Below are 12,013 nucleotides of genomic sequence, written 5' to 3' on the forward strand. Positions count from 1 at the left end.
ACTAGAGTTCAAGTCAATTGAGGGTTAATTTATATTATTTGATATTGATGATTTTTGAAAGAGATGTTTTAAATATGTTATTTCATCCCGAAATGGATATGACCAGTGTGAGATTATATTCCTGCCGAGAGCAGGTAGGGCGATTCCCTTCGGGGATTAGCGGGCCGTCAGACGTGGCGGCTGGACGGTTCCTCCATCCGCTGTTGGGAGGAACGTGTCCCCACTTTGGCGGGTGTGAGACACCACTCCATCCGTTGTTGGGAGTGTGATATGAGTTTGCCTCCATCCGCTGTTGGGAGAACACAAACTCATCCCGTAGGATAAAGCCTCTCCATCCGCTGTTAGGGGAGTGCTCCTTCGGGTACTTGATATACGCCAATGGGATGATTGATTGAATTTTGATCATGTATTCATCTTGATTTGACTTTTGGGGTTCCTACTTAGCGTTGCTGAATTTTCTTTGTTTTTGATTTTCAGAGCAGCCTCCCTCTAGTACTAAATCGGATTCCAATGGAGAGCGGACCTTCCTCTACCGCTAGGTAGAGCCACTTGGATGACTCTTGAAGTTAACATCACTATATTTACTTTTCTATTTGTAATTTGATTAATAAATGAATTGTAATAAATGGTTATAGATGATGAATAAAGTGATGTTTATTTATTTGGCCTGTGTGAAAATATATGAAAAAAAAAATCCAGGATGTGACACATTGCCCTCATCAATTATGAGAAATTTGCCTATTCGATGAAGGTTCTATCGTTGCAAGTCAATGATAGGATGGCCACTGGGTGATCTATTTTTTCAACTAGAACTTAACTAGTTCCAATAAACCATGGGAAGTTCTGAGTGAGGCCACCACTTGGAATCAATGTCTAATGCAATCTTCCCTAACCAAAAGGCCTCTATTTGAGATCTATCGGGGACTTTTAGATACCCATAAGCAAATGATCATGGTATGTATCCGTTTTCTTTTCTACAAGTCTTTTATTTTTATGAGTTTCCTAACCTTTGATGCTTCTTACGGTAGAATCAACACCTCATGATTGCACTTTTTAACTATGCCCGATACTCCTTAACAATCGTCGGACAGCTCCTACAAGAGGTTGAGATCTTGAAAGGAGTATGATGATATAGTCACGAAGAAGTTGAGAAGGGGTTGGCCTAGCTTCAAGCCTAGGTTACTTAGCTAGAGAGGTGTGCGATAGCAGCAAAGGAGGTCACCCAACTTCGAGCTTAAGTCAATGGGCTAGAAGGGGCAATTGCGACGATAGAAGCAACGACGACAAATGTAAAGGATGTTAAGTCGTTAAAGAAGTTGGTAAAGGTGGTGAGGATTGACAGAACATATCAAAGAGCCTTGAAAGTCGAAACCGATGTAGACTTGCTTTGGACTTAGGAGTTCAACTTAAAGATGGAGGTGAGAAATCTCCGTCACTATCCCAATTGTTGGAGAACATGAAAGAGAGAAGGTGACCAAGTATAAAGCCTCCTAGGGGTTTAAAAAGGTCCTTCACCTATGGGTATAAATTGGTTATCTCCTAGGCCAAGCATGACCACTCTTCTCTACTTCTTTCATATGATTTCATTATTATCTATCTCACTAATGAGAAGGTGGCCATGATCAGCTCAGTAGGTATGATGATCGAACAAGATGATAGACTATACAAAAGAGGGCCAATTAAAGTTGATGATGATCTACAGACGGTGTTAACCACGAGAGGGGGTGCAAAGGGGTCGCCTCTAAAGGCTAGGGAGCTACCTTTAAAAGATTAGGTCTCGTCAACTAATCCTGCTTCTCCCACCTATCTAGTCGCTGATGAAATTATAAATATTCTAGAAGAATGGTTAAGTTGGCTATCCCTCCTTTTCCTACTCTTTTTATTTTTATTATTTGTTTATTTTTTTTATTGAGAGATTAATTTTGACACATAAGAACTCTCGACAATACAATAACTTTTTATGAATAAAAACTTATTTTCATATAAGTTTTATTATAGTCAAATAATGTTACATCTTGAGATTTTACCACAATAGGTAGAGTTATAAATTCTATTATAATTATGCTAAAGAGTACAACATCAAGTGTAATATTTCCTAAGGTTTGAAATGTACCAAGTTCTAGGAATATCCAACTTGTCAAGTGTCTAAAGTCAATGAGTACCTAGTCAGACTTTCTCTACATTGCAATACAGTCCTTCCCAAGTCGTCATTAGCTTGCTTCCAACTTGAATTGGGTGACTGACTTTGACTTGGTTCTTCTTAAAACTAAGTTCCCTTCTTTCATCGACGAGGACTAATTTTGGTATTTAAGGTTTTAATTACCATCCTTTTATGTGCCAAGTTTTTAATATGTGCTTGAGCTCTAACTTTATCGATGATGTTTAGATTTGCTCTAAGCCTAAACTCTATTTCTTCCTCGACAAAGTATCGAGTCTAGATAATTGACAATGTCATCTTAACCGAGAGTACTATTTTAGTTCTATATACTATAGAAAAAGATGATTCCCAAGTGGAAACCTTCGACATAGTCTGATAACCTTATAATATGCTTGAGAGTTCATCCACCTATGCTCCCTTAGCTCTTGAGACTCTTTTTCTTAGGTCATATAACATGGCTTGATTAATTATTTTGTCTAGATAGTTAGCTTATGGATGGGCCACTATGTTGAACCTTAGGTAAATTCTAAAGTAATCATATAATTTTTTAAACTTAGCATTGTTGAATTATGTATATTATATGGGATTAGTACTCACGACATTGTCTGCTATTATTAGTCTTACCTCCACAAGGTATAACATCGTAATGGAGTCATGAGCCTCATATGAATCATTGATTTAGCTAACAATTAGTTGGGTCATCGTATACCTTTAGGTTCAGTATTCTCATACCTTTGATGAGCTTTAGTCTTAATAAAATAATTTTATATTTTTTTTTATTATTGGTAACATAAAAGTACAAACAGAGTGCATGCTCATAGACTTCCCTTGTGGACTTTTTTAGATAAAAGCCATGCCTTTGTTCGTCTACATATCTAACTTTTCTACATGCATCATCTACTATTTAGTATCCTTAAACACCTCTTCGGTGAAGGTCATTTTTGTCACAAAGTCGATGAGGGCCTTTGCAACGGTCCTCAACTTATAAGAAATATCAAGTTTGTTGAGCTCAATTACCCATTTAAGGAGCCTTATCATGGTCTCAAGCTTCAAAAAAAATATAATGCCTTGGCTTATCATCATGATGATAATATGATAAGCTTGAAAGTAGGGACGAAGTTTCTCGACTGTTAGGATCAGCTCATAGGTCAGTTTTTCAAAATTGGGATATCGAGTTTTTGCATCATCAACTATATAATTAGTGTAATATACAAGCCTTTGGATTCATTGCTCTTCGCGAAATAGAACTAAGCTTATAGCCATTATGGTTATGGATATGTATAAATATAAATTTTCCTTTAGATAAGAGCTAAATAGTTCTAGAGGTGTCATATATCTTTTAAGCGTATCAAATGCTTCTTAACACTATTTAGTCGATTAAAAATCCTTTAGATGCTTTAAGATTTTGAAGAATGGTAGACATCGATCGCTTATCCAAGATAAAAATTGGCTAAGCATGATGATTTGATTTGTTAACTGTTGAACTTCTTTAGTGGACCTTGGGGGTTCATATTGATAATAGCTTGGACCTTCTTTGGGTTTGAATTTATCTCTCATTGGTGTATCATGAAACCTAAGAACTCTTTCGAACTTACATTGAATGCACATTTGATCGGGTTTAGCCGCATTCAGAATTTTTTGATGGTGACAAATATTTCTCTAAGGCTAGCTAAATGCATATCGGTAGTGTGACTCTTTAGTATCATGTCATCCACATAAACCTCTATATTCCTCCTAACTTGTTGTTGGAATATTTTATTTATCATTCTTTGATATGTTGCTCCTATATTTTTACATCCAAAGGGCATGATCTTATAGTAGTATAAGCCTTTTTAAGTGATGAAAGCTATGTTTCTTATCTTTTAGTGTCATTTTAATCTAATAGTACCTAGAGAAATCATTCATGAAAGTCAACAGCTTATGTGAGGTGAAGATGATAAGTTGATCAATTTAATAAAGGAAAAAATTATTTTTTGAGTAGGCTTTATCGAGGTTGGTGTAATTTACATACATTCTTCATTTCCCATTACTTTTTCTAACTAGGACTATATTTGCGAGTTATTTCAGGTAATATACTTCATGGATAAAACTAGCTTGTAAGAGTTTTCTAACTTCCTCCTTTACGACATCTTGACGATTGGAAGCAAACCTTTGAGGTTTTTGATAAATTGCCTTATGTTCTAAGTTTATGTTGAGTCGATACTAGACGATCTATTCTAAATATATTATTAGTTGCCCGTAAAAATATCTTTGAGTTCAGACACAAAAAAAAAAGTTAATGAGCTCTCTCTTCCTTTCTTGAGTCAAATCTGACTCCACTTTAATTATGCAATATGATCGTTCTAGATTTATAGGAATTTTTTTCATAAGTTCTCCTATCACAAGATGTAGGGTTAATAGTGAGGGATCTTGTGAGTCCATTTGTTGGATTGACAATGTTCATTTCTTTCGAAGGGTGACCGATGTCAAGTAACATCATGGGGATTCTTTAGAATTAGTAAAAAATTTGAGTGTCATATAATAAGTCGATAATATTGCTTATATTCAATTGAGAATAAGTCACCCAATAATAGTGTTATAGGTTGAAAAAATATCAACTATTAGAAACTTCATTTTTATCATCGTTATGTAGTTGTCAGCCCCAAAGGTTACATAGATGTTGATAATCCCCATTAGAATAATTAACTCTCCTATAAAGCCAATAAGAGTAAAGGAGATTGGTTAGAGGTCCTTGGTTGATAAATTAATTTTTTAAAAGGTATTATAGTATAATAAATTTATCGAGCTCCTTATTTCGATTAGAATCCTTTTAACTAATGCATTTGCGATCCTGAAAGATACTACTAACCATCATTGTGCTTCGGGACTAATGCTTAGCCTCTGCTTCCTAGAATACAATGGATTGGTCCCCACTTGAAACCTTTTTAACTATTGTTCCCTTGCATTCATATTTCTAACGGAGGAGCAGCTACCCTTAGTTGCCAATTTCTCAACTATCATATCCACTCTCAATCGAGTTAGTCTTTCCTTAGTAAACGTCCAACATACAAAATCTAAAGTTTTGAGGAATTAGCTTCTTGTTTATATATTTTGTGAAAGGAGATTGCAAATTAGGATCTATTTCTAACTGTTTTTCTTACTAATTTCTCTACAAATGTCCATCAATTGTTGGTCCATCCGGTGTAGATGGCCTTTGACTTTGGTTGGAAGGTCAATCAGCTAGCCAATAGATTCATTCATAAATTTTGATATTAGTAATGAGATTTGGCTTTGAATTACTAAGCAGAGAGGAGAACGGGACAATGTTTAGGTCAGCTACTTGGCTCGAGAGGGGTGTAGATAGCAAAATTGGAGCAAGAATAAGGAGAACAAAAGTAAGCAGAGTTTGTCGAGCTAGTTGGGTGATTTGAGATAGCTACAGAGTGATGGTTTAGACTATCCCTATCAAAATTTGCATTTGCTGATGTAAAATATGGAAAGTTTATACAAGGATAAACATAGTTGTAGTAAGAGAGTGTTGGGTGAAAGCTAGCTCTTGAAAAAGTTGACAAAAGAGGATGGGGGTATAGAATAAGAAATAAGTTTGGCCTGGTTGGGACTCCCATTGGCTCGTGATTTGGGAGCACCGAAATCAAGAGATTTAGATCAGAAGCATTTATGGTGATCGAGGTCGGGGCATGAAAGTATAGGGGGTTTAAGTCCTTGAATTCGTTCGAGATAGTCTTATGGGATTCTCTTGAGACATAATGATTGACCCTCATTTTAGTACCAAATTGTTATAGTCGATTTTGAATCGATCTTTAAAAAATTTGTTGGACATCTCAAACCCTACAAAACTAAATCATGGATTAATTTAACAATGTCCTTTCAATGTATTTGTGTGATCTTTATTTGTTAGTATAAATAAATCATAATCATCTTTATTAATTCTAAACTGTTGCACTTATCTGTTAGGCTGATTGAAGCTGCCCTTGATAGGCTTTCTTTGCTGGACATATGTTATACAATGGTTCATACGCATGACAAAGAAATTATGTTTTTGTTGGACGTGTTAAACAATGGTTCGTACACATGACAAAGAAATTTTCCCAATAGAATATCACAAATATAACCACATGCGCCACTATAACAAAAAGAAATTTTGATCAACCGTGGTCGATAATAAGAACAGGCTAAAAGAATGATAAGTTGTATACTTGTAATTAATTTGAGAACTATTTTCCGTTTCATCTGCAGGCAACTGATGTGAAACATTTTAAAGAAAAGAAGCCTTTTTATTTGTTGAGACGCCTTCTGTAAAGCAGTCCCATGATCACATATGTACGTGAATCATATTTCAAGACCAGAGATAATAATAGCCATATAACATGTAAAAGAAGAACACTGAGTTCAACATTCTCAGATTATTCCACAACTTTTGGCTTCACGACTAATAACATTAACCTCAAATTACAAATAATAATAAGGAGCACTGCAGGAACCACAGCATATAAATCCCACCGGAAATTTGTTTGAAACGAGTGTAGAAATTTATTTGTTGCTGCTGATACCTCCCATAAGCTTTCAGATTCAAGAGAACCAGGATGGCATAATTTCATCAGGTAGCAAGCAGAATTTTTTTAAAGCTTCGATGAGAAAACTAAGAGGGGAAAAAAAAAAATCTTTTTAGTTCTCAGGAATCTTGTATAAAACATACAATTAGCACATCATAACAAACAGTATGAAGCGCAGCAAAAGCATGTTGCATTTGGACAGGCTTCAATAAAAAATTAAAACCGGAAATGCTTCGGAGATCCCATTGCTATTGTGACATTTAGTCGTCAGCTGGGGGAATCTCACTCAAGTCCAGGCCCTCGGCAGGCAAGTCTGATGTGAGGGGGCCCAAAATGCCCTCAGAATTCAGGGTCAAGCCACTCTGCCAAAATGAAGAAACATTCTCTATCAGTCCAACTATTCCAATTTCAACAATCTCTATACATAATAAGGTTGTCAACCATCACATCAAAATCACACAATGATATGATAAATTATGTGACACTGTGGATTCTCGTGGCAATATTTACACGATGTAAACATGCAAAATTTCTCCTGTAAAAATATTTAAGTGCATATTAGGTTTTTAAGATGATGTCAAGTACCTCAGGCTGGAACCTTAGCATGTCAGCACGAGCCATCGCCTCGGCTTGGGCTATCCTTTGCCTGAATATCTGAGCCATCTCATCTGCCTGATATTAAAAAACAAAATTATCAGACCAGAGACTAAATTACTATTTAATAGTATAACATGAAGCAAATAAATATCCTTGCATAAAGTATACCTTCTCAAATACAAGCTTAGGATTCCGAATCATGTCACCAGGAGTTGGTTCCAGCTTTTTGGTAGAAAGACTTACTCGTCCCCTTTCGCGGTCATGACTCAGTATCATAACCTTTACATGAAAATTTTCGTTATGACAGGTTCAGAAGAAGGCTGCACTACTAAAAGAAATACAATAACTTAACAGAGTACCTTAAGGGTATCACCAGGTTGTAGGACGGTTGAGATATCAGAGACACGATCATGACTAATCTGGCTAACATGGAGAAGGCCATTGATTCCACCAATGTCAACAAAGGCACCATACGGTTTAAGACTTTGAACAGTTCCCAAGACCACCGATCCAATTCCAAGTTGAGCCTGACTATCTGCCATGGCCTTGCGATTACTGAGAACAAGCCTAGATTGTTCCTCGTCAACCTCCACAAACTTCAGCGGTAGTTCCTTATCAATGAGTTCTTCTGCTGTTGATTTCTGGTCGAACATTGAGAAAATTCATTGACAAAATATTCGAGATCAGTTCAAGCTCACATGTCAAATCCAATAAAAAAATAATTGTAATCCGCCATATAATAGGAATGTTGTGAACTTGCAGAGTTAGGCATGAAGGAAAATCTTGGACAAATGAAGCAGCTAAAATGGATCGATTGACATATGGTACAGCATAGTTGATAACAGACACTGTTGTGTACAATTAAAAAATAAATTAAGTATTTTAACATAAGCATGATAGTGAGGTGACAAAATAAGACAGATGCTCTATATCATAACAATTAATATTTGAATCAGCTGGTAAAGTTAAGTTTCAGCTCTCAACGTAATAAATAATTGGCAAGAAGCATGAAAATAATTTAACTTGAAGGCCAAGAAAACAGAAAAATGTTAAAACATGCTAAAGTCAAATACAAAGGACAAACCGCTGATATCTGTGAAAATGGAACAAAACCACGAAGGCCCTCCACGATTGCCACAACACCTCCTTTATTTCCACCCACAACCTGTTGACAATAAAACTCAGTAAATTACAACAAATGCCAAAATAGGAGAACAAAATTATAAAAGACAAAAGCTGATCAAAGTCTAGTAAATCTAAAAAAGTTCAAGATACATATAATTAACATAAAAGTTGAATGATACATGAACAACAAGAAGATGAAGGCTCAAACTATCTAGATTGGTTACATGGATTCTTTTCTGCCCGTGAGCTCTGTTGAGAGCACTATAACTAGTAAGTTTAAGAAAGGTCAAATTTCCTTTTACTGATTAATATAACTATTTCCATAGAATGATTCATATGAAAAAAAAAAATCAAAAAAAAAAAAATTATATGTATATATATGTATGTATATGAGTCATGGCTACTTTAGTCAATTTATGTTAAATAAACATACCTTTCTATACAAAACCAAGAACGCCATAAGTTTACTTTGCAACACATCCAACTGAAAATATTTGTCTTAATAAAAGATAGTGGTGCATATGATGCTGACTTGAACAGTAAGTTATGCAGGAACAATTGGTTTTGCATGACTTTTAGGAGAAATAGAACTATATAAGCACAGCTCCGGTCCAAATTATTCTATTTGTGCAGTTGATGAATAAATTTTATGATAAGAATAAAAGATCTGGAGAGAGAGAGAGAGAGGGAGAGAGAGAGAGAGAGAGAGTGGTTAATGAAGTGAATGCAAGGAAAAGAGTATCTCATAAAAAACAAGTAAATGCATTAACATTAATAAATAACAAGAAGAGTTATCTAAAAGTATGTGTGTGGCTAATTAGCAACTATGATAGTTAACATAGTATGTTGAAGATTGGAATAATTAAGGAGAACAAGGAAACCATCAACAAGTTCATAATCCATACAAATTTCTCCAAGGATGAAAGCAAAATAGTTGAAGGCATACCAAAGTATATGAATGGAATACAAGACTCTCACCTTACCCTTGACAATAACATCTTCGGCCTGAAGCTGCCTACACCTTTCCCATGCAAGATCATACTGAATTGACCGTAAACTCAAAATTAAGCTATCATCTGCATTCATCTCACCAATTATGACAAACTCTTCTACCAATCCTGGATATATTCCTGCCTCGGAAACATGCTTAATTTTGTGAATACACGCTTCTTGGACAGGTAAGTATGCAGAAGACTTGGCTGTTATGTCAACAAGTGCCCCATTCATATCTGTCATGAAAACTGTTCCCTTTACCTGGGAACAAAGAAAAGGGAATGAGGCTAGCAAATCCATATCTGCAAACAAAAGCACAAGGGCCCACCAATCTTGCTTATCATGCTTGAAGGTAAGGCGATTCAGGTATATGGTAGAATCAGGTAAAATAAAATCAACAAAAGTTCAAAATGCAGGAGAGAAAGTAAAAATTCTTCCCAATCACACTCAAAGATGAACCGTAAACAAACACTAGCCTGTTTCCATGAGTCATGTAATTTGGAAAGTTACATGACATCTATCAGATTCAGCACATACAAGAGTTCCAGCCAATGTACAGTTTTTTCATCATTAAGGTAAAACGAACCAGTTATTCCAAGAAAAATAGGTCAAATATTTACTGAATAATAAACTACAGCAACTGCCAAATGCAAACTAATAGCAACTAACAAACTTGCCAACTTTATGTTTCTCTTGTTAATTAGAAAAGATAAAGAAAAAGAAAAGAAGAGAGTGACCTAATCGAGCAACCATTGTAGACATCCCATAGCACTGGTTTATACTATTCTTATGCAAAAATTACAAAAGAAATAAAAGGAATATTACCATTATTCAAGCTCCTACTCAATTGACCACAACTAGATGGGGGACAGGTTTCGAATTGGCATATGAATTCTAGGATTCATCAGACATCCAAAATTACCATCATACTTAGCAGCAACATCCAATTATTCTTGAAAACCGTTTCAATTAAGCCATATCATATTGCCAGTCATATTTGCAGGATAAACCATAGACTTTCTATCCACGTCCAATCTCTAAGAAGATGAAGCTTCGAGCCTTCTTCAAATGGGAATCAAACCGAAAAGAAACTCGCGCCCCAAACATTACAGAGACCCACAGCAGGCGATGAGAGAAAGGCGAGACCTTGGTGCCGATTTCGGAGTCGAAGTCGTACTTCTCGAGGGCGGAATGGAAGTCCTCGACGGTGAAGGCGACGCCTTCCATGGGGGCGGTGCGGCAGCGGTCGTAGGCCTCCTCGAAGACCTCCTTCAGCTTCTGCCGCTCCTTCTGGGCCGAGGTAAGGGCGTAGGTGCCGGCGATGACGGCGGCGGAGCAGAAGGAGGGCCTGGCCGGCGCCTTGGAGGAGGCGGCGGAGGAAGGCTTCGAAAGAGGGGAGGAGGAGAGCGGCGCGCACCGAAGGCCGGCGAACTGGTGGTTCACGAAGCTCGCCATTGGCAGCGCTTTGGAGTCTTTCTATCGCCTCTCTATCGCCTCTCTAATCCAATTCCAATGGCGGAAAAGAGAGAAGAGAATCGGATGCGTTGGGGGACACGACGGTTTTGTGGTGCGGGGAGAGGTGTTTGGGTTTGGGTGCAATTTGAGTGGACATGCGGGATTGGGTCGAACCCAAATCAGCTTCTGTGGGATCGAACTCATACCACCAAATGAGATGAATCCTACGCGAAGTTAACACATCAAAGGTTTTATTTCAGTTGTAAAATTCAGTATGATTCTAAATTTTATATATAATTTTCTTTTATAATAAATAAATAAATAAATAAATAAATAAGACGACGATACGATCTTACGATAAATTATCAAGATATTTATTATCTAACATATTTCTCAAATTAATGTATATGCGAAGGCTATTTCGCGAAAAAGCTCAAGTTTTAAATTTTTTTTATAGTGTTTCTTATTTTTATACTTTAAAATTTATTTTCTTTGTAAAATATAAATTATATTTTAAAAAAGATAACTGATCTGTATTAAACTGATCTAATATTTCTATATTACAGTGTTTTGGATCTATATTATTTAATTACTAAACAAAAAACACTGCCACTTCATTGAGAAATACTATAAGTAGATAATAGCTCATTATTTTTATTATCATTCCTTCATAATAAATTATTATAAATATTATAATACTTTTTAAAGTGTTTTGGATCTAATATTTCTATTTCTATAAATATTAAACTGATCTAATATTTCTATATTACAGTGTTTTGGATCTATATTATTTAATTACTAAACAAAAAACACTGCCACTTCATTGAGAAATACTATAAGTAGATAATAGCTCATTATTTTTATTATCATTCCTTCATAATAAATTATTATAAATATTATAATACTTTTTAAAGTATTTAGAATCAAATTTAAATCAAAGCAAAACAAATAGAGTTCTTTATCATGGTTTATTTTGAAATATGTAAATGCCTTCATAATTTTTTATTATCATTCCTTTTAATAAAAAATTATAAGATTTTTAAAAATTATAGGCTTAAATTTAAGGTTACATTAAAAAAAAGAACTTCTTTATTTTGAAGAACATCAAAATAGTTTCAATGTTCATTTAAAA

The 12,013-nt window shown here is 35.4% G+C and overlaps 1 protein-coding gene across 1 annotated transcript; it reads right to left on the reverse strand.

Moving 5' to 3' along the window:
* Positions 1-6,798: 6,798 nt before the first annotated feature.
* On the reverse strand, positions 6,799-10,957 carry RPS4 (small ribosomal subunit protein bS1c). The gene is made up of 7 exons (XM_009419485.3): positions 10,573-10,957; positions 9,412-9,687; positions 8,393-8,473; positions 7,668-7,949; positions 7,477-7,587; positions 7,297-7,383; positions 6,799-7,073 (listed from the first exon to the last, which is right to left on the reverse strand). Exons 1-7 carry the CDS (start codon positions 10,879-10,881, stop codon positions 6,972-6,974), a joined length of 1,248 nt encoding a protein of 415 aa, XP_009417760.2. The 5' UTR covers positions 10,882-10,957; the 3' UTR covers positions 6,799-6,971.
* Between the last annotated feature and the right edge of the window lie 1,056 nt (positions 10,958-12,013).

This window comes from Musa acuminata, chromosome BXJ1-9 (genome assembly GCF_036884655.1).
Source record: "Musa acuminata AAA Group cultivar baxijiao chromosome BXJ1-9, Cavendish_Baxijiao_AAA, whole genome shotgun sequence".
In the NCBI taxonomy this organism is placed as follows: domain Eukaryota; kingdom Viridiplantae; phylum Streptophyta; class Magnoliopsida; order Zingiberales; family Musaceae; genus Musa; species Musa acuminata.

Bases quoted from the DNA above. Each gene is read 5' to 3' on its own strand.
- RPS4 (XM_009419485.3), bottom strand. From the start codon at position 10,881: ATGGCGAGCTTCGTGAACCACCAGTTCGCCGGCCTTCGGTGCGCGCCG. The intron at 9,688-10,572 runs GTCTCGCCTTTC...CTTTGTTCCCAG, and splicing joins ACTCCGAAATCGGCACCAAG to GTAAAGGGAACAGTTTTCAT. The intron at 8,474-9,411 runs GTGAGAGTCTTG...TATTGTCAACAG, and splicing joins ATGTTATTGTCAAGGGTAAG to GTTGTGGGTGGAAATAAAGG.